The sequence below is a fragment of the Podarcis bocagei genome, assembly GCF_964188305.1.
Source record: "Podarcis bocagei genome assembly, chromosome: 6".
NCBI classification, from domain to species: Eukaryota; Metazoa; Chordata; class Lepidosauria; order Squamata; family Lacertidae; genus Podarcis; species Podarcis bocagei.
In genome coordinates, this window is record NC_138130.1 from 50977769 (window position 1) to 51001009 (window position 23241).

The 23241-nt window shown below is 41.9% G+C and overlaps 2 protein-coding genes across 9 annotated transcripts in view; both read left to right on the top strand.

Annotated features, from left to right (window-relative positions):
- Nucleotides 1-14932, top strand: part of LOC308588656 (cystathionine beta-synthase-like) — a 41100-nt gene extending 26168 nt beyond the window's left edge. For 5 of the 8 annotated variants that reach the window (XM_081197174.1, XM_081197179.1, XM_081197180.1 and 2 more), the window contains exons 11-18: nucleotides 1240-1345; nucleotides 2528-2605; nucleotides 4964-5098; nucleotides 6393-6501; nucleotides 9165-9200; nucleotides 11703-11787; nucleotides 11897-11938; nucleotides 13202-14932. In XM_081197174.1, the coding sequence (XP_081053300.1) occupies nucleotides 1240-1345; nucleotides 2528-2605; nucleotides 4964-5098; nucleotides 6393-6501; nucleotides 9165-9200; nucleotides 11703-11787; nucleotides 11897-11938; nucleotides 13202-13311 (701 nt within the window). In that variant the 3' untranslated portion in view covers nucleotides 13312-14932. The remainder of the gene's footprint in view (nucleotides 1-1239; nucleotides 1346-2527; nucleotides 2606-4963; nucleotides 5099-6392; nucleotides 6502-9164; nucleotides 9201-11702; nucleotides 11788-11896; nucleotides 11939-13201) is intronic. The other 3 variants (XM_081197176.1, XM_081197175.1, XM_081197177.1) reach the window with 3 other exon arrangements.
- A 6786-nt stretch (nucleotides 14933-21718) lies between these two features.
- The window catches only part of LOC308588659 (cystathionine beta-synthase-like), a 32671-nt gene continuing 31148 nt past the window's right edge, over nucleotides 21719-23241 (top strand). Inside the window, exon 1 of the mRNA XM_081197187.1 lies at nucleotides 21719-21817. The gene's annotated coding sequence lies outside the window, so the exon portion shown is untranslated. The remainder of the gene's footprint in view (nucleotides 21818-23241) is intronic.

The following is a 23241-nucleotide window of genomic DNA, read 5'->3' on the forward strand; positions in this document are numbered from 1 at the left end:
ATTCGTTGAGAATTGAGTACTCAAGGTGACAGTAACAGTTGAGAAGGAACCTCTTTGCTCTCGAGACCAAGTCATACTTTCCTTTTTGTCACACTAGTGGGTCACTGGTATAAGAGTGACCCACTAGTGTGACAAAAAGGAAAGAGTAAAGCACCACGTTTGGTAGCTTTTGAAAAAATAAATAAAAACAGCAGTAGATTGTTGTGAGGGGCGTATTCTTAATTGCCTGCATAGGCCTGGCAGAATAGAAGAGTTTTCCGCAGGCATTCAAAAGTTGGCACAGAAGGCTCCCGTTGTTCAGACATTAGAAGACAATGTCACTTCTTTTAGAATATATATCCAATTAAGCACCTGTAACTGTACCTGTAGTTGCTTCTTGGCTTCAGCACACAATAAAGGCAGCTCTAATTATAGAGCCTTTTCTTATTTTAAATTTTTTATTTAAAATAACTACATACAGTCAGAAAATCATCTCTGAATACTCCACAGAGCTTTGTCAAAGCATTTATGCTAAAATCATCACAATCTTAACAAACACAAAATGATGCATTATAACCTCCATCGCTTTGGCGGTTCCAACTGAACATTTCTACGAAAGGAATGAGTCTTTGCTGCTATTTGCTGGCTCTTGCAGAACACCAAGCTTTTCTGAACAGAAAGGATGAGGAAATGATTGCTTGGGTTGTTTTCTTCCCTCCGACACCGCTGTTGCCTGCATGATACACATGCCAGTCTTGGTTATAATATGGCAGTAGCAGAAAGGCAATCTTGAGAGGAAAGGCAAAAGATTCAGTTAGAAAAGTCAGCTCCAAGGTGCTGGGGTTTTTTTGCCAACATTTTTACATAACTCCATTACACCATGTAACAAAATTGAATTTCCAGTGCATTTCTGGGAACAAGTTGTGAGATAGTGGCTTGCACCAGGCTGGTCTATTTAACGATGCCTTCTTATCCTGGGGCGAGTAGGGATATGTCCTTTTTACAGTTATTGATGGATGAGCACTTTGGGGCACTTCTGTTGTTGTATGAATACTTGTTGTGCCGCATGTTTTTTATGAATTGTAAGTCACTTTGAGACAACTTTTTTGTGAAAATTGATGAGATATTGATAATGTATACTTTGTTAATGATCAAGTTACTAGGACTGCAGGCTCTCCCACTATTCTTTGTCTCCTTTTACATCTGCATTTTCAAAATGGCTTCCATGCCGTTTTAATGGTGTCCTCTGTCTTCTGTCAGGCGGCAGCTCAGGCAGTGCTATGTCTGTTGCCGTCAAGGCTGCCAAAGAGCTGAAAGAAGGCCAGCGCTGTGTCGTCATCCTTCCAGATTCTGTCAGGAACTACATGTAAGTAGGTGTCTTATTTCTCTGTTCCTGATGCTGACTGTGAGGTAGGGGACCCTGCCTGCACAACTAGCACTGCCCATTTGGCATTGCACCTCTGAATGTGATGGTGGCAGCAGCATGGCTAAGTGGCTCCAGCACCGCTGCTGTAGTGTATGAAAGGAAGCTAAAATAATATAAATAAATAAATAAATACCCCGCACATCTGGTGACTGGGTTTCCCCAGCCACTCTGAGCGGCTCCCAACAGAATGTTTAAAACATCAAACATTAAAAACTAGCCGAACAGGGCTGCCTTCAGATGTTTTCTAAAAGTCCGGAAGTTGTTTATTTCCTTGACATCTGATGGGAGGGCGTTCCACAGGGCGGGCGCCGCTACGGAGAAGGCCCTCTGCCTGTTTTCCTGTAGCTTCAGTTCTCACAGTGAGGGAACTGCCAGAAGGCCCTCGGCGCTGGACCTCAGTTTCTGGGCAGAATGATGGGGGTGAAGACGCTATACGGGGCCGAGGCCATTTAGGGCTTTAAAGGTCAGCACCAACACTTGGAATTGTGCTCGGAAACATACTGGGAGCCAATGTAGGTCTTTCAGGACCGGTGTGATATGGTCTCAGTGGCCACTCCCAGTCTAGCTGCTGCATTCTGGATTAATTGTAGTTCCCAGGTCACATTCAAAGGTAGTCCTACGTAGAGAGCATTGCAGTAGTCCAGGCAGGAGATACAAGAGGACGGGCACTTGAAGTTATGGCATCTCAGATGAGGCCCACCCTCTCACACTCACTGCCATTGCCCCTGTGCTGCCCTCCCACCTCAAGCTCACTCACTATGAGAGACTGCCACTGTTCAGTGGCTTTCTTGGGTCTAGACCCCCCTCTGCCAGTTTTTCCACCCATCCTTCCCACTGCCACTCTCATGCCCTAGCCCAGCCATGTTGACTTCTCCCTTGCAGGGCTGTTGCCTGTGTCATGGCCCAGTTTGACCTGTGGGTGAGCCAGCCTGATTATATTCTCCTTATGTAGACTTTTACAACTGTCTCACTGAGAACCAAGCGTATTAAAAGAGAGCTGTTGATTCTACGTGCAAGCTATGAAATGTTATGCCATGTCATCCTTTACAGCTTATTTGCTTTTAAGGCAGGTATAACCTAAATTGCTACTTGTGACTTGTTTCGTTTCTTGATTGCTTCCAGGTCCAAGTTTTTGAATGACAAATGGATGACTCAAAAAGGCTTCATGAAAGAAGAAGATGACATTATTAACAAGCCCTGGTGAGGTGACCATGCCTGTGAAGGCTTAGTAAAATAAGTTGTGACCAAAAACTCACCCTTAAGTCAAAATATTTTTTCTAATATGGATAGTTAAGTTCGGCTAACTTCAGAAATATGTCCAGAAGTAATGTTGCTTTGGATAATTGCTGCTGTTTGAAGTTATCTGCCCCTATCCCTGCATCTACCTCCACCTCAGTCATAAATATTAAAATGGCATCTAGTGCCTTGTTGGCATTACTCAGCTTTAACTAGGGAGTTTATAGGGCAGTCATTATTCAGTACTAGTTCTGATATAACCCATTTACAAATTGTGGGGGGAAATTAAGGGTACATTTCTTGCCAGTGTGATATAGTGGTTAAGAGCAGTAGTCTCGTAATCTGGTGAACCGGGTTCGCATCTCCGCTCCTCCACATGCAGCTGCTGGGTGACCTTGGGCTAGTCACACTTCTCTGAAGTCTCTCAGCCCCACTCACCTCACAGAGTGTTTGTTGTGGGGGAGGAAGGAAAATGAGATTGTTAGGCTCTTTGAGACTCCTTAGGGTAGTGATAAACTGGGATATCAAATCCAAACTCTTCTTCTTCTTTTCTTAAATTCTCTTTTCCCCTGCCTCTATTTTTGCTGTGATGATTATGCATGGAGGATGTGAAACTGAAGAGAAAATCAATGACTTGGCAAAGTCTGAACCTAGGTCTCCAAGATGCAGTAACATTACAACTCATATTGTCCACACTGACCCACTCTAGGCTCTGGAGATATAACAGTGTTTGTTCGTGTTGAAGATACAATTCCAGCTGTACTAAACTAGGCATTAGATTTTGATTTCCAGAGAAATGGCCATGTTAATCTGATGCTTATGGCACCATATAGGCCAACGGGTTTATAGTGGCATAAGCTTTCATGGACTCAGCCCCACTTTATCAAATCCATGAAGTGCTAAGCACAGTTGGCAGGGGTGTACGAGAGAGAAAGGCACGTACACACAGCAACTGTGAAAAGTACAGGCTGTGGAAATTCTAAGTCAGGCTTAAGACACACAGAGTGACCCTTCACAACAGCAGTAGTTTATGATAACCCAATTATCCAGATTTTATTATTGTGGTACGATGGCTGTGTTATTGTCAGTTATGGTCACTTTGCTTAAACTGCATAGGATAGTCACAGACTGTCCTTTTTGCATTCCATGGCTGCTACTTCCATTTCTCTTTTTCCCTATGTCCACCTGTGTATATTCATAGCCGTACCTCCGTTTATGTAACCCTCTGGTTATGTAAACTTCAGGATGCGTGCACGGCAAACCTGGAAGCATTTTACCAGGTTTCGCCGCATGCACAGAAGCGGTCCTCAGGTTGCGGAAACCTCGGGATCCGACTGGACTTCTGGAATGGATCCCATCCACAACCGGAGGTAAAAAGGTAAAGGTACCCCTGGCCGTTAGGTCCAGTTGCGGATGACTCTGGGGTTGCTCACTCATCTCGCTCTATAGGCCGAGGGAGCCAGTGTTTGTCCGCAGACAGCTTCTGGGTCATGTGGCCAGCATGACTAAGCCGCTTCTGGTGAACCAGAGCAGTGCATGGAAATGCCGTTTACCTTCCCGCCAGAGCAGTACCTATTTATCTACTTGCATTTGACGTGCTTTCAAACTGCTAGGTGGGCAGGAGCAGAGACCAAACAATGGGAATTCACCCCGTCGCGGGGATTCAAACTGCTGACCTTCCAATCGGCAAGCCCTAGGCTCTGTGGTTTAGACCACAGCGCCACTCGCATCCCTTGCAACCGGAGGTACCTCTCTCTCTCTCTCTCTCTCTCTCTCTCTCTCTGTGTGTGTGTGTGTGTGTGTGTGTGTACACATTGCTAACTGAGGACAAATCTTTGTGTGTCTAATACAGGTAGACTACAATCACAAGATCTTGTGTACTTTAAAAAAAAAACCTCTTAGTCATTCAGGTGGCACAAGGCTCTTTAAAATGTTGATGGTTAACTCTTTTCAAATAGGGAGGGTTTTTTTTACTATTTGTCCTGGCTCTGAGCATCCATATAGTCTCATTTGAGCCAAAATACACCATATGGTGAAAGGTTACCCCAGCCAGCATGCCAAGGCATCAGGAATGATGAAAGTTGCATGCTCTAAACATCAATCCATCCTAAAGACAAGCACGTGCTCCGGAATACCCTGAACAACCTTTTCTGTTAGTAGGACAGGGCACTTAAATACAGTAATTGGCTTCATGAGCGTTTCCAGGAAAAGCTTACGTTAAGATACAAACTACTAAGATGCATCTGTTTCTCGGTCCTTGAATTGCTTGTGTAAATTCCTGGGTGGAGAGTGATTTTATATTTGTTTTGTTTATTTTCCTAGGTGGTGGCACTTGAAAGTTCAGGAATTGTGTCTCTCTGCTCCCCTGACAGTACTACCAAGTGTTACCTGTGAAAAGACCATTGAAATACTCAGAGAAAAGGGATTTGACCAAGTACCTGTTGTTGATGAATCTGGGTATGTGTAGATTTTCCTCCCTTCCAAGTATACCCAGTTTATAAATGTATATTTAGTATCTAGGTGCACACACATAGTCATTCCTGCCATTTGGTTTCATCCACCTCGTTTCATGATCCCATCTAGTTTGCTTCTCTGAATTTTCAACTATGAGCCTTCGCCTGCATTTTGCTCACCAGATCAATCCCCTGGTACAGAAAGTCTCCTGAAATTGGTTGATCAGGCCCCTGATTAGAGACTAATTTGGAGCGAAACCTCCCACCTTTTTTGTTTTTCTGTCCCTGTGCTATATAGGACATCAACAAAGATTTTTGATTGTCATTTCCGTCACAGGTGTGGCTTTTTAAAATCTTCTCTTAAAATCATGGTATGGTTTATTATCTTTTGAGGGCCAGAGTCATCTGCTTCAAATGACCCATAAAATAATTAACTGAGCCTAAATTGTATCTCAGTCCTGAAGTTACCAGGCATGAAATAGGCCAGTGGGATGGTCAGCATTGCAGGTGGGTCAGACAGGGACAAGTTGCAATGCAGGCAGGATGTTCACTCCCAAAAGTTCATCCTAGTTAACAACAGAAGCTAAACGAGGTTTATTCTGTGACTCTCACATCATTTGCAATAAAAGCAGTGCAGGCAAAAGAAAGACCAACTTTATCTAACACACAATTTTATCCAAATTGTACAGAATGAGAAACTGGGGAAGTGATGACTGAGAAAGACACATCATATTTGAACTTTCTGTTTACAGCAACAAGGCTTTTTATGTTATCCAAAAGCAACTGTGCATAACTAGTTCATAAGTCTTTGTCTAAGCATATAGCTTTGCAAGAAAGTCCAGCAAAGCAAGTTGCTCTGAGTGTTGTACATAAATGGAAAAATGACTCATATTTAATAATAATAAAATGACAATAATATAATAATTATAATAATAATCTATACTGTGGTACGCATTCCCGCAATGTATTATTAATTATTAATTCCTCCTCAGGGTTTATGGCACACATTTTTTGGCAGGGTAGCAATTAGGAAAGGGGAAACAGTAAGCAGGGAAAGTTCCTCATCCCTTCCATGCCAGTTCCCCCCAACTCCTTCCTCCAGAGGTTTATAAAGAAAATGGTGTTGGGATGCTATTAAATAGAACCTGTGGTTTTACCCCTAAGGATTCTGCACGCCCCTGAATTCAAATTGAGAGGTATTCTGTAAATATTGGCCTAAAACATTAAACTGATAAAAAAAGGAAAGAACCCGCAACTCATCCAGTAGAAAACTGAGTCTAATACCTTCTTCTTTTCAGATTGATTTTGGGAATGGTTACCCTTGGCAACATGCTTTCTTCACTGCTTGCTGGTAAAGTGCAGCCATCAGACCAAGTCAGCAAAGTAATCTACAAGCAGTTCAAAAAGGTATCAAAGTCTTCTGGTGTCTCTTGTTCCTTTCCCTGACCCGCACCATTGCTGGGGGGCGGGGAGAGGTTTTTGACAAGGGGGAGGTCGTTTGACTAAAATGTATGATGCACATTAAGGAAATTATACACAGTTACACACGGTTTTAGAAACTGTTTCGCTGTAGGGTTGTTCACATGTTACACTGCACACACAGGCACAGGCGGTCTCTACGCATTGGCAAGGGCTTGTGTGAAAAAGTGAACACAACTCAACTGCTGTGTATTCTTTGAACATTACATGCGAACAAGGTTACATATACTGATCAACTCCTGTGTACACAATATTGTACATATGAACACTGCTTACAAAATCTGGATATGCCTATTTTGTGAGAAAACACATGTATTTAAATGCAAATGTTTTAAAAATATTTTACCTATTTGTGAAAACTAGGGGTAATTTGTGTGCCGCTGAATACCATTTGCTGGAAATCACAGTTGGGAGGAGTGTTGTGGCCTCCAGGCTCTGCTTGCAGGCTTCCCATAGGCACTGCTTGGCCACTGCGAGAACCGGGTGCTGGAGTAGATGGGCCATTGGCCTGATCCTGAAGAGCTCTTCTTATGTTCTTAACAGACTCCATCTGTACTATACAGTTAAAGCACCATACATACCACATTAAACAGTCATAGCTTCCCCCAAAGCAGTTTGGAAACTGTACAGCTGTACCTTGCTTCTCAAATGTAATCCGTTCCGGAAGTCCGTTTGACTTCCAAAAATGTTCGAAAACCAAGGCGCGGCTTCCGATTGGCTGCAGGAGCTTCCTGCACTCAGTTGGAAGCCACGTCGGACGTTCGGTTTCCAAAAAACGTTCACAAATCAGAAAACTCACTTCGGGGTTTGCGGGGTTTGGGAGCCAAAACGTACAAGTACCAAGCCACGACTGTAGTTTAAGGATGTTGAGAGTTGCTAGGAGACTTCCATTCCCCTCACAGAGCTACAGTTCCCAGAGTGGTTTAAGTCATTCCCTCTTCCCAGGGAACTGGGAATTGTCGCTCTGTGAGGGAACTAGGGATCTCCTAACAACAGAGTAAAAAGATTAAAAAAACATACATTTTTTTTAAAAAAATGATAAAAATGTAGGACACAGAGTAGTATGTTAGCACAGCAGCTGATGTGTATCTCTGTGTACTAGAGTCGGGATACATTTAGCCCACCCCAAGTCAAACAGTCGTACCGGACGCCACAAACCTGGAAGTGAGTGTTCCAGTTTGCAAACGTTCTTTGGAATCCAAACGTCCGATGGGGCTTCCACGGCTTCCGATTGACTGCAGGAACTTCCTGCAGCCAGTCAGAAGACACGCTTTAGTTTCCAAACATTTTGGAAGTCGAACGGACTTCCAGAACAGATTCCAGACAGAGGGCCTTCTCGGTAGTGGCTCCCACCCTGTGGAACGCCCTCCCATCAGATGTCAAAGAGATAACAGCTACCTGACATTCAGAAGACATCTTAAGGCGAGGTTTTTAATATTTAATGCTGTACTGTTTTTAACACTTGACTGGGAGCCGCCCAGAGTGGCTGGGGAAACTCAGCCAGATGGGCGGGGTATAAATAATATATTATTATTATTATTTATTTATTCTGTTCGACTTCCAAGGTACGACTGTACAGGCCTGGGGAAAATGACTGAACTCTGAAGAAGGGCAAACATGCCTAGCAATTCATGCTAGTAGTATTTTAACACAATACAGATAAATAGGGACAGTTGGAGGGTATGTTAGTCCCATTTTGATTTTGGTCTCAAGAGTTTGAGTCTTCCCGGTGGATAATGAGACTCTTGGCATCTGGTGTTGTAATTTTTTAGCAGGCACAATAGTTTTCTGCAGGATTTTGGCAGCTGATTTGTGAGCAGTATTAGGATGGCTGGATCCACAAAGCCTTGTTTGGAGGGGAATGCAAACTATGGCAAAGTAAAACCAAGATGCAACACTTTGGGTAAAATTACCATTAAAAGCTTGTTTGCAGCACATAACTGAAATAGACAGCTACATACTCTGTGAAACTGCAGCTGCAATCTTGTGCGCTTTTATTGGGGGGGGGCGTAAATTCAATTAAACTAGTGACATTATTGTAGTTTACTTTGGTCAATGTCAGTGAAATGTTCTGCCTATTAAATTCTCTAAATAGGAAGCATGGACATTCATTGGGGGTAGTCGTCCCCCCAGATGAACTGTAACTCAGATTCTGAGCTTTTATTTTTGTGAAAAGCGTTTGTAGCAGCTGAGATGAGAGGCAAATTGTGCCGGCACAATTCTCAAAATATTTTGTGAGAAACTGCTCTTGAATCTCAGCTTTTTACTTTGCCTCACCCTGAAAAATATCCTGCAGATGCACATAGCTGGAAGAGCTGCACTTTACAGCTTGTCACAATCCTAAGTAAATCTGCTCAGAAGCTGGTCTCCACTGAGTTCCTTGAGACTTACTTGGAGCCTAAGGGAACTTACATGCAAACCAATGTGTACTTTAAAAGAGACACTTCTACTTCACATCAAACTAATGCTTTAGCAAATATATTTTCTAATTGTTAAAATTCTGAGGCTAAAATGTAACCCTGCACCTAATCACTTCATGTTTTCTACTAATGCTTTGTGGTCACATTAAATGAATTTAATTTCTTCCCTAGCTATCAATTGAATCACCGTGCAAAATGTATAATCTGGTGCGTAATTAAGCAACGTAGCTTCTCTCCTCTCTTAAGTGTAACTGGTGTTCTTACGGTGGAGGGGCCCATGTTGCCTAGTGGCAAATAGCAAGGTCACATAAGCTGCAGTCTGCAGGCAATTACCACACCAAAAAAAAGAGAGCTTCTGACGCTGGGAAAAAATAGCCCTTTTGGACTGGAGGCCAGCCGCTTCTGCAGTCAAATGTTCATCCCCAGGTTGCGGGATTGGGGAAGAAGGATGCAACTGGGTTTAAAGATGTGTGCTGTTTGCCTCTGGATAAAAAAATTCAAACCCTGTATTGTTTATTCCTTTTTATGGCTAAAGCCAGGGCTGTGGACCTTTTGCTCTTGTGCCATACAAACTTGGCAAAATGAGCAGATGTTACATAATTTGCATAATTTATTCAGGTTGCAGAATTTTTGCCTTAGCATGGAATGTTGATTATCCTGGCACAGAATTTTAATCTGTACTGTTACTTTTTAGAAAGTAGAGTATACCCAGCCCTGGCTGTAGTTCCTGGTTCTTTAGTGACAATTTCTGGGACTGTCTTCCTTTCTTCTGTGAGCTCAAACGCTGTTGCCTGGAGTGTCCCTCCTTCATACAACTCCTTTACTCTGTAACCAACATTACCACTAATAATTTCATTCCTTTTTAAAAGATTGCTAACGTACTACAAAGAAATGTGATAAAATGGCACTTTTTAAAATTTTGAACCATAGACTCTGTCAATCTACTTTAGATGTTTTGTCACTGAAAGAGAAAATCTTGAACAGCCTTATTATTATAGAAGAAAATTATTGGGTATGCTTACAGTTGATTCGGTTTGACTGGGAGACTGAGTTGTTCCAGTAAACCAAGAAAAGGTTCTTTCCATTATGTTAAGATACAGTCGCTCCTAAATTTATAGTATTATATTACATTTAAAATTACGAAATCCTGATGGGTCTTTGTAAGCATAGATCGTGATTGATTGCCATAATGGTATTGGTGATTAAAAAGTGCAGGAAGGCTCCTGTGAGTATAAATTGAAAGCAACTGAATTAAAACACAGCGCTGTTGTGCTTAGTGCCTCTGTTCTTGCTCTGCCTGCTTCACTCAGAAAATCTTATTTCCTACTGAATTGACAAGTACTGGCATTCTTGGCTCACAAGCCTAGAATCTAGGATAATAATGATGATGGGCAGAAAATGTAGATTTTGTGTGCTTGAGTGTTTCGGAGGACATTGTTTCAAGCCAAGTTGGTATGGATAAAATTGCCAGCTTTATAGACTACAGTGATAAGTCCCTACTTTCTATTGTGTGAGACTGAAGAAAGGCCAAAGGATACCACAGCCTCCTGTCCCTTTCTCCTGTTGTATCTGAGCAGCCTTGTTTTGAGGACTGAGCTGATCTCAGTTGTGTTTCACAGGTTCACAGTTATAATGAGTTGGCACCAAAGAACTGTAAGTGGAAGGGAAATGCCTGCTAGTGACCTGCCAGTAAAGCTTGCACAGGAGTTTGTGTGCTTCTGTGATAGGTTTTGTGGCACAAGAGATTGCACAAGCTCTTGTTCAAGTGGAACAACGTGTTCACTTTTCTCACATGGTGCTCTAAGCTTAAAGCTTGGTGAAAACCTGGGATGGGGCGACTGTGGCCCTCCAGATGTTTTGGATGGCAGCTCCCACCTGCTGCCACCATTATGGCCAATGGTCAAGGATGATGGGAGTTCATCAAGCCACCGGTTCCCCATCTCTGGTGTAAAGCAATGCTTTCATATGCTGAAGGCTCCTCCGGCTTGTGGAAGGGCCCTTTTGGATCTTGGCCACAAAATACAGGCAGCTTAGATAGTGCCTTTTTCATTCTGCAAGTTTCTTTTGATTGATTGAGCCATAGTATTTTCTGTTTTCCCACAGCTCACGTCAATAGCAATGCATTTATATCACAACTCCTGAAGTCCAACTCCCTGTCAAAGTGAGATATCTGCTACTGCAGCGCCTGTAATACTTGGTCATCTAGACTGGGTATTCATTGTTTTGCTGGCCTATATTGCTAGGAATGAAAAGCAATATCCCTGTGGGGAAATTCAGTTCTGGAATATGGACTTGTACTTTGTTTCTACTGAATGGCTTTTATAGTTTTTCCTCAGACCTCTTATTTTGTCCCAAATCGCCTCCTTCCAGCTCTTATTGCCAGAATTGGAAAATAAACCACTAGTAAAGGTGTGTGTTTCTGAACTTGCAGTTGCTGTGCTTTAAGCAGAGAGAACACATGGCTCTCATTGGGTTTTTACATTACCATGCTCTACAGACTTTTTTTTTCTTTCATTCCACTTCTCTTTAAAACACCAACATTTAACATGAACACACACACTGAAAAATAAAGATTCATACAATAACTGCCATATCACGAAACAAATACTACTTTCAAAAGCTTGTTGAAAAAGCACTGGGATTGGGGAACTTATCTATTAAAATTTGTAAGGCTATTCAATTGCTTTTAAAGTCTGTTTCTCTTTGCAGATTCGTCTGCAGGACAACTTGGGGAAGCTGTCCCATATTTTGGAAATTGATCATTTTGCTCTGGTGGTGCACGAACAGATTCAGTGTAAGTAGAAGACCTGGCAATAATCCTACTGTCTCTGCCACACTCCCCGTTGGCTATATAACATATAATAGCAGTTAATGGCAGTGAGAATCTTCTGCGTCTTATATAGGGCACATGAAGGAGCCACAGGATTTTCTCCACACATATGAGGGTAAGAAATAAGCTTTGCTAGTGGAGGCTAAGATTCTCACTATGCCAGTTCTGGGTTAGACAGGGGAAGTGCCCAATGCATACATACCCTGACCTCCAATTTCTTTGGTGCGTCTCCAAGAGTACTCATTATATGAATAAGTGTTTGCAGAATCCAGCCTCATATGCTGTTGCATTGCTAACTTAGTTGCAATCTTCCCTGAGTTGAAAATCAACAATTTATCACCTGCCAGAGTCCTCCTTTTGTAATTTGGGTTGCCTTTCTCCAACAGAGCCTGTGGTCTGTTGGTGCCTTAGTTGGTGAATGTAGGCAGGGGAAAGTGGTCCAGAAATTCTGGTCCCACCACATTCTGTTGTTGTGGTGGTGCTTCTGCTGCTTTCCACTGCATTGTCCTTCACAATTTTTATTTTAACTGAGGTGCAAGGCAGAAGACAGAGGACTTCAACTATGAAACTCCTGCATTTGAACTAGGACTAGACAGAGCACAGTGGCTCTATCTAGGGCCGCCTCTGCTGTTTGTGCTCTGAAGGTCTTAGAAGATGACAGGTTTGAGGCCTAACCCTTCTTACCCCGTTGAATTTAGTAGGATTTACTTCTGAGTGAACATGAACAAACAGGATGGTTAGACATGGATATCTATGCCTCTATCAACATAAAAAGCTTTAAAAATATGATGTGGAACAAGCAGAGAGGTTGGTGCCTCAACAACTAAATCATACACTTCATGCAAGGCAAAAGCTACAGTGCCTTGCTCCATTTACCTATGAAATGCTCCTTGCTTGGTGCTCTTTGTGTAGAACATTGGGTTGGGGTTAAGAAGACTGAGTCAGGCAAATTGCCCTTAGGAGATGGTAACAATCCCATATTCTTCTTTCGCTTCCTCAAAAATGCCTGTTTGGTGCACTGACACCATATTGACTTTAACTGAGTGCTAACACTGCAGTGCCAACAGCATAGGCAGGACCAGTTACCAGGAGCAGATTAAGGAAGCCATCCTCTCCACTTGTACTAATCTTGAGAATGCCTTGTGGCAATGGCAAGCTAGGATCTGCCTACTATACTTTAATTTCGGTTGCTTTTTTTGGTCTTGTATTTTTAAATTAGTTTTATAGAGGAAAAGTACATATATTTTCAACAACCAAAACATATACAGTACAAGAGAAGATACTCAGGCCTTGAGACACAAGTAGTAGTTTGAAAATTGTGCATGCTAGGGTTTGGTTCCTCAACTTATGCCTTGTCATGTTCTTCTCCCCTCTATAGATCACAGCAATGGCCAATCCAGCAAAAAGCAAATGGTCTTTGGTGTTGTCACAGCAATCGACTTACTCAACTTTGTGACTGCCCAGGAACGACGAAGAAAGGCAACCTAATTTCAAGAAGCACATTGGTGGCAGCTGCTTCAGTAGCTTTTAGGGTTTTAAGTATCTTTCCCCCCCTCCCCATTTTTGTTTAAAAAAATAAAATCAAATTGAGATTGTTTTATCTAACCAAATAAACCAAGCATCATTAGTGGAACCACATGGGTTGTAAGCAAGGTTCTGCTGTCATAACTTCCAGTGTGTTAAGGAGCACACTGAAAAAGTAACCCAAACTGAATTTATGGTAGTCACCAGGATTGCTGCTGTTCAGTGAGAGGTTGTCTCCTCCACAAAGATTGGTTCTCTTTTGCTGTGATACAGCTGAGTTGCAGAACCCAGAACTGAGGAACTAGCAATTATGGCTGGGGTGACCAAACCGTTAATGTCTCTGGTAGTGGCCACATGGGGTTCTCCCCAAAGCACACCGTTCCTGCTTTCATGAGTGCAATGTACCTTCAAACTCTTCCTCACTAGTGTTGCAGGCTTGGGAGGCCTAGCTGCAACCTTAGGCATCTCATTCACGTTACAACCTGCTAGGTGTCGAGGCTCCTGTCTTCTGTACTGAAAACACACAAAATAACATCCAGGCCTTCAGTTCTCCCTTACTAGATGTTTGATATCCTCTTCTGCACTCTGGGAAAATCATGGAGATGGGGCAGGGCAAGGAAATAATTCAACACTGCTTTTTCACTTGTAAGTGGATACAGTGTTTTTTTCAGCCACACTGCAAATTATCTCTTTGTGTTGCCAATTTACAGTCTGGATTATTGTCTGCACGTTGCTCATAAGGTAAACAGATGTACAGCAGCAACATCAAAGAACACTAAATTCTCCATTGCTTTAGGTCATTGACTCTGCCAGGTGTAATATGGAGAGTTTTTATTTCCATTAACCTAACCTTGGACAATTTGGCTAATAGACTATTGAACACCAAAATTATTCTATAATAGCTACCCTGTGTAGGCCAAAGAAAGTTTAACAAATGCCCTAATTTTTCATGGAAAGTCTTAATGATGATTCTTAGCTAGAAGTATGTCTACATTTGTTATATTGTGTTGCTTTACGCCAGCTTCTGTTCTACTTTGCACATGAGTAAGCTAATGTTGTGTTATGTTTGGCTTGGGGGTGTTTAATGCCACACCCCTTAGTCTTTATGGGGGATACGGGAAACACATTTGGCTCTTCATTTACTCAGGTGAATTTGTTTAATTGAATTGATGTCGTTTTCCCTTCTGCGACTTCCTCTAATTTTCACTGGAAACTTTTAAGAAGCGTGATACTGATACTGTGATTTGTTTTGTTTTGTTTTTTGCCGTTCTATCTATACTTGTGTTTTATGTCAGAAAACCCTCTTGCTACAATCAAACATTCAGTGAAGTGTGCATAAGAACATTGGTTTCATGTAGAAAACTCAGATTTATATATAAAACTTACCTCTAGATGCTTTCTTAGTGTAAATTCAGTTTGGTCCAGTTTATATAGCAGATGAAATACCCGTTGTCCAATATTTTGTTCAGTATTGTAATCACCAAGCATTAGCATTTTAGCATTATAAAGAAAGCAAATCCATATGTTTCTAAAAGTTTTGTTCCAAAAAAGCTAAATAAAAATTATTTCATTTCTGACAAACTAACTAGACTGCATAGTTTGTTATTGTTATCAAACTTCAACCAGGCCCTGTGTCTGGTTTGTGCTGGAGTCTTTAACAACAAGCAGGATTGGGTATCCAGAAAACAATATCCATATGCCCATATACATGAAATCTGAAATGGAAGCTAATTCTTGCTTGTGCGGTTGTAATACTGGTTGTAGCATTGTCTGGTCTGCCAAGTTGGGAGTACATTACTGTGGAGGGTTTTTGTGTGTGTGTTTTTTGGTTTTTTTAATTAGTCCAAGTCTTTAGAAATTGATCCTGGAGCCCTTAATCTGATGGGATTGACAGAGGTACATACGGTATTGCCTCTGTCTTTGGCAGATGCGCCTAATGTATTTGCACTAAGGCAGATCACTCAGCTTGGGTGGGTGTTAAATGGTGCATCCTTGGAGGAGGATGTACACCAGACCATGAATTGTTCCTGAAGTGACCTTGATCTTCATGTTTACAAAACCAAAGAGGAGGCCGGCTTTATAAACTGTTGTACCGCAGCATCTCTGCACTCTCACTGAATTTCTTCATGCAGCATTTCCTTCTGTTTCTTGAACGTCTCCACAAATGTGGTAGAGGATGTTGGAACTGCTTGCAGCCACAAATAGGTTTTGTGGGTCAGGAGGAGTGGGCAGACTTCAGGATTGTTTTGGGCTACTTGACTTCTTTATTAAAAAGTAGAACCCGAAGATCGGCCAACCTGAGCCATAACTAAGAAACATGCGGTCAGAATGAAATAAGATAATGCATTGGAGTTCATTCTGAACCTAGGAATTAGTTTTCAGTACAGTGGTACCTCGGGTTAAGTACTTAATTCGTTCCAGAGGTCTGTACTTAACCTGAAACTGTTCTTAACCTGAAGCACCACTTTAGCTAATGGGGCCTCCTGCTGCCGCCGCGCCGCCGGAGCCCAATTTCTGTTCTTATCCTGAAGCAAAGTTCTTAACCTGAAGCACTATTTCTGGGTCAGCGGAGTGTGTAACCTGAAGCGTATGTAACCTGAGGTACCACTGTACTGGACTTAAGGTCCTTTCACGTGTAAATCCACTCTTGATTAACCTTTGCAGCAGCCTAGTTTAGGTAAGCAGTCTAGATTATTTCTTTTGTTAACACAGGTGATTCAGTAACACTTTGCTGAAAATTCAGCAGGTATCGACCAGCAGACCCTGATCTATATTCTGCCCCCTCCCTATCTTAGGTGCACTGAGATGTTAAAATGGCTGGTTTATCCTTTCCTTTTTAGGAAAATGGGGTCTAGTTGGATGGAGATGGGGCCAGATGGTGCCTTTTTTAAATCAGACAGTGCATCAGCTGACTGATTAAAAATGAGGCTGCCCTCATTCACCCTATTACGTGTAGGTGGAACAATAGGGTTAAGTTGAGCACAGTGTGTTCTGTGCTATACTTGTTCTGTAGATAAATAGAGGACTTCAGTCCACAGCATTACTTTCATAAGTAATAAATATCCCCTTAGAAAAATAGTTCTGTGTCTTTACCTCTCAATTACTGGGTTGTCTGAGGAGACAAAGTTTAAAAAGATTACAAGTCTTTACCAAAATCACCAGGAGTCCTTTCAATAGAGGTGCAATTAATGGAGGAAAATATATTTAAATTTTGTAACTGAATGCCACAATGATTAATATGGCAAGCTTTTTCAAAACAACAACCACCTACCTATATTTGTGGCACAGTTGCTGGGAAAGTTTCATCTAAATGAGGAAAAGAGGAAGGGTGCGGTTCTTTTAAAAGTGAAGCGGCATTCTGCTCCCCCCCCCCAAGATTTCCCCAAGAGCCTGTGAGGATTCTCCTCCTGCTGCCACCATACCACCTAGCAAATCAGCTGATGCCTTCAAGGAGCTCCCCATGCTGTGGGAATATTACCCAGCGTTCATGTTTACTTTTAGAAGTGAGGCACAGTGGAGACTATGATGTCTTTGGGACATATAATTTATTTATGCATATATACAACCTGAGCCTATGACGGAAGAGTTCACAGCATTAGCAAACCAAGAGATCTCTCTCTGCCTGCCACTTTGCTTCTAGGTCACATCACTCCTCAACTCTGGTTTTTGTTCTCACTATCTGGGAGTTGAGGGAGGAGCCCCACCCATTTGCCATCTCCTACAGAGACACTTGCGCTGGATTATGGAGAAAGCTAGAGAGTTCCAGAAAGACATCTACTTCTGCTTCATTGACTATGCAAAAGCCTTTGACTGTGTTGACCACAGCAAACGATGGCAAGTTCTTAAAGAAATGGGAGTGCCTGATCATCTCTGTCTCCTGCGAAATCTCTATGTGGGACAAGAAGCTACAGTTAAAACTGGATATGGAACAACTGATTGGTTCCAAATTGGGAAAGGAGTACGGCAAGGCTGTATATTGTCTCCCTGCTTATTTAACTTATATGCAGAATTCATCATGCGAAAGGCTGGGCTGGATGAATCCCAAGCCGGAATTAAGATTGCCGGAAGAAATATCAACAACCTCAGATATGCAGATGACACAACCTTGATGGCAGAAAGTGAAGAGGAATTAAAGAACCTTTTAATGAGGGTGAAAGAGGAGAGCGCAAAATATGGTCTGAAGCTCAACATCAAAAAAACGAAGATCATGGCCACTGGGCCCATCACCTCCTGGCAAATAGATGGGGAAGAAATGGAGGCAGTGAGAGATTTTACTTTCTTGGGCTCCATGATCAGTGCAGATGGTGACAGCAGTCACGAAATTAAAAGACGCCTGCTCCTTGGGAGAAAGGCGATGGCAAACCTAGACAACATCTTAAAAAGCAGAGACATCACCTTGCCAACAAAGGTCCGTATAGTAAAAGCCATGGTTTTCCCAGTAGTGATGTATGGAAGTGAGAGCTGGACCATAAAGAAGGCTGATCACCGAAGAATTGATGCTTTTGAATTATGGTGCTGGAGGAGACTCTTGAGAGTCCCATGGACTGCAAGAAGATCAAACCTCTCCATTCTGAAGGAAATCAGCCCTGAGCGCTCACTGGAAGGACAGATCGTGAAGCTGAGGCTCCAATACTTTGGCCACCTCATGAGAAGAGAAGACTCCCTGGAAAAGACCCTGATGTTGGGAAAGATGGAGGGCACAAGGAGAAGGGGACGACAGAGAATGAGATGGTTGGATGGTGTTCTTGAAGCTACTAGCATGAGTTTGATCAAACTGCGAGAGGCAGTGGAGGACAGAAGTGCCTGGCGTGCTCTGGTCCATGGGGTCACGAAGAGTCGGACACAACTAAACGACTAAACAACAACAACAGAGACACTTAATCCCCCTTAATGGCACATTATCACCTCAGAGGAAGCTAGCTTGGTTTGATTGGATTTTAACGTTTGCTGGATCCAGGGATTGGAGGGGCCTGGCACCCACAAACTCCTAACAACCAAGACATCTGTCCCCGGATGTACATACAAACAGCAAAATACAGTTTCCTTGTAGAAAATTAACAGACAAGTTAGAAAAGGCATTAGAACACACACAATCATAAACAGATAATAAAACACAATTACACTTTTAACCCCCTTAATGGTATACTACCCAGGGTATCACCTCACTGGAAGCTACCTTGGCTTGATTAGATTCTAAGACTTACGGTACTGGATCTAAGGATTAGAGGGGTCTGGCGCCCGTCTTAACACCCCAAACCTCGATTAAATTCTAACATTTGCTAGATCCACAGATTAGAGAGATCAGGCACCCACAAATTCAGAACACTATATATCAGCCTACCAGTAGGTGACATTCATTTGTACAATAAAAACAGATCTCTTGTCATTTAGTTCCAAAATTAATTCAAAACTGATAGGCTCCAAAGCTTATCAAGGTGGTTAAGTGCACAGAGTATAGCAGTGTGTGTGCATCTGTGTGTGTGCCCTTGGACTCTAATCTGTACCTTAACTGTAGTTTTATGGCTTGTGGTCTAAGAGCCTTGAAGAATCAAAAGGAAAGATGCAATTACATGGGGCATGTGCAAAAAGTCCACTTGGAGCCCGTCCTCTTTGGATCTAATCTAGAATAAGACAGCAAAAGGGGTAGTAAAAATTCACAGGAATACAATATGATCATTATTAGTCATGAGACTAAACAGAACTTCCAGGCAGTATCCAAAGTTCCCATTCTTGTTAAAAGAAATAGATGGCATTATCGTCACAACAAATATGAAAAGTTGCCCTTCTTGCTTATTAGCTTGCCTGTGTTTGAGTAGCAGCCTTCTAACAGCCTACAGTTTTACTGTATATTGTCTGTTTCCGCCCACTGTTCCCACACTCTGAGTGATATGCCAATTATGGTAAGTGGTATTTCATATTCTATCTTAGGTTACATTATCAGCATCACTTTCTATTGAATGGCTCAGGCCACATGCAAAGTACTATTCTCACTTCTAAGTGCTGTATTTTGTGAAGGATTTTGGCAAACTAAGGTGTCCAGAAGTGGATGACTAGCATGGTCTGGAAATCAAGTCCTATGCGGAACAGTTGAAAGAGCTGGATATGTTTAGTGTGGAGAAGAGAAGATCAAGGGGGGACATGACAGGGGTCCTCTGATATTTGAAGGGTTGTTAAAGATGCATTTGTTGCTTCACAGGGCAGGACTAAAGCCCGTGGGGTGAGAACTGCAAGAAAGTGAAGTGCAGGTTGACATTAGAAAAAAAGGCTATTTGGCGGAGGAACAGACTACATTGAGAAGTGCTCTCTGTGCAAGGAAAATGGTTATAATTTTCATTAGACTACTTGGGAGGCAAGCCAGTACACACAATGACAAATACAAGATCAGTGTCCCATAATGGGTTAGAACTGGCTGTGTGTGTTTTCAAGGAAACTTCAAGGAACGAGCTCTAGATGGCCTAATGCAGACATCCTTAAAGTAGCCTTACATTCTGTCTTCTCTGTTCTTGAGAGGTGATCCTTACCAAACCTTTAAAACTCAGGTTGTCCCCATGTCTCCTGGCAGAGGCTCTGTGCCTTGAACAATAGGCCAAAATGCAATGGGTGAAGCTTTGCCACCCCAGCAATTCCCTATTAGGAGTTTCTGAAGCTTGCCAGAAATAGGCGACCACCCTGTTCATAATGCAGCCTTCCCGAGACTTGGGTACCCAGATGTTGCAGGATTACAGTCGCCATCAGCTCTAGCCAGCATGGCCAATAGTCAAAGATGATGGGACTTAAATATTGAGGGACTTAAAGTTGGGGAGGAGTGCTCCAATGCACAAAACAGTTAGTTTTCTTTCTGGCAGCTTTGATGCCAGTGGAAGTTCTGAACACACCCAACCACAAGGAGATTGCAAATGTTAAATGACATGGTAGTTATATCCGCATAATCTTGCTTCTCCCTTGCCCATCAATTCTGGGCTGTTTGCATTTTACAGCTTGTTTGTTACGTAAAAGAAAGATAAGGGTTATATAACCTTACAACACGTTTTTTACTGTTATGCATAAAAATACCTTGTGGAAGGTGTCTATGAACTCCACGCCCTAGATACTTTCTTTAGACATATTTCCACTGACATAAAGTGGAATGGATAGTAGCAATCAACAGCCCTCTCTTTTGAAGTCACCTTGGTCAGTGCAAATCACTGCCTCCTGTGGAAGTGAGTTCCACAGTTTAACGGTGTGCTGTGTGAAGAAGTACAATAACACTTTTATCATCTTCACAGTATGCTGCAGGTTCCTGTTATTCTGGTGGAAGGGAGGGGCTACATGGCAGCAGCTGGTGGGACCAGAACGCAAAGACTACATGGGAGTCACTATACATAAACTCATAGAGCTGCAAAGTTGGAAGGAATCCCAAGGGTCATCTAGCCCAACCCCACAATACAGGTATCACAGCTAAAGAATCCGTGACAGAATCTGTTTAAAAAACCTCCACTGACGGAGAGTCAACCACCTTCCATAGTAGTCTGTTCTCAATGTCAGAAATGTTTAATTAGAATCTCTTTTCCTGCAATTTGAATCCATGATGCTATATAGCCTCTACACAATTTCTGGGGTTAACCCTTCAGGATGGAGTGGAGTTTGGATTTGATATCCCACTTTATCACTACCCGAAGGAGTCTCGAAGCAGCTAACATTCTCCTTTCCCTTCCTCCCCCACAACACACACTCTGTGAGGTGAGTGGGGCTGAGAGACTTCAGAGAAGTGTGACTAGCCCAAGGTCACCCAGCAGCTGCATGTGGAGGAGCGGGGAATCGAACCCGGTTCACCAGATTACGAGTCCACCGCTCTTAACCACTACACCATACTGGCTGAATGTGCAGTAAACAGGCTATCTGGAAGAGACCACTATCAAGGAGCTACCTTTTAAAAGTTAACAGAAATTGGCTAATCTTGGTTGTTTCTCATTTTATCAATAAAGCACATTTATCTGAAGCACATTCACTTGAACAGAGATGCTTCTACACAAGGCTTTTTTTCAGCTGGAACTCAGCTCTGTCACCTCTCAGGTGGGCACCAGTGCCGTTATAAGAGAACAAGCGCAGCACTTATTTTTCTAGAAATATAACACTGGTTCTAAAATGTCAGGGAGCGAAACAGGCAAACAGGATCTGTTGAGTAGAGCAGTATGGATAGGGTTCTTTCTGTTCTAGAACTTCTGTGTTCTCTCTTGCAATCAAGATTGACTGAACTTAGGTATGAGAAGGAGTGCTGGAAAAATATACATATCCCACTTGCAGCTCAGTGCTACCTGGAGTGTAATTGTACTTTGAATACGAAAAAGTAGATGTGGGTCAAGAGGAGCCAATCATTGTGCTTTGAGCAGTGTTCTAAGGAGGCTTATCAGCTTCCTGGATCATAGACACAGATATAACTGAGCAGTCAAAAGCATTAAGAGGCACTCTCAGCAAGCAAGCTGACAGACAGGTGAGTCGTCTTTTCTGATAGCTCAGTGCTTAGGTTCACCCTTTTAATGATTTTGTATCCTTTGTGTTGATTCATTTATGTCTGTGGCTTTTTTTCTTTTCTTGCTTGATTGATGTTTACTGATTATTTGACATTTGAAGAGGTGGATGAGATTGCAAAATTAGCATTTTTATGCAAGTTACTGAAAAATAATCCAGAAATTCCAGGATTTTCATATTAGGATTACTATGCTAAACCCTTCATTATTATTTTATTTGATATAAATTGGGGGATTTCTGCAGAAAATTAAGAAATATTATTGCCTCTCAGAGTTGTTATCACATAACCCTATAATCAAAATAATCAGTTTATTACCTCTAAAGCTACTTAAACATTGACAAAGGCCTCCTGTGAAACTATTTGAACCTTTAAACTAATGCCTTCCAAGTGTCTTCCATATCTGTTAATATAATATAGCACTTTTCCCATCACGTCCACCTTGTGATTTATTATCATTTCATTCTTTGCTATGAAGAAATTGTATTGTGTATTTGCACATGGACCTTTTCTGTAGCTTAAATATCTAAACGTAGGAGATGATAGACAAATTTTGGAAAACACAAGAGTTGCTTAAAACCACGAAACCATTGCAAACATGGGGAAAGGATGCATTCTGTACAGAAACCAGCTAACAAAACCAGTTGCTGGAGGGAGACAGGCTGTTTATTGTAAATAGTTGCCATTGCAAGATGCCACAAGCAAATTTATCAAATTATTTAGGCAGCTGAGCCCAAACATGGCAGCCATCAGATATCAAGTATCAATGCATTATTTTAAAAAGGAAGTGTTATTTACCGTAATTTTACTTCAAAAACATTTCCATTGAGGAAGTATACAAAGAGCAACAAACAATATATAGTGTACAAAACTGTCCAATTCTTCCTGGGAGCAAATTTGTGCTACAAGGAAATTAAGTGGATCTTCTCTGGTAAGTATGGGGAAGGCATTGTTTGAAAGTAGAATGTGGCAGTGTCTCCCAGACAGATAACTCAGAGAAATAATCAGGGAGGCCAAAACTTATCTTAAGATAGTGGTAAAACTGAGAAAACTGTGTGGCGTATGTAGCACCTAGCTGTCCCAAGGCCCTTTGGTTTGTCTTTTTAATACAGTACACTGCCTTGTTTCACTCAAGAAACAGCGTCTAAAACCTTAAGGGAGAAGGACCTCACACTTATTTTTCACTTGTTCCAAATAACTTTTTTTTTAGGGGGGTGAGTTTTACAATTTTATAAGGTGTATAAAAATGCGCATATTAGTGACAATAGCATGCAATTCATTACATTAGGAAAAAATGTTTTGCCAAAATGAGTGTATTAGGGGAAATGGCATACAAACTTGTGTACGTCAGGATAAATTCACACTACAAACCTGATAAATTTTTATAA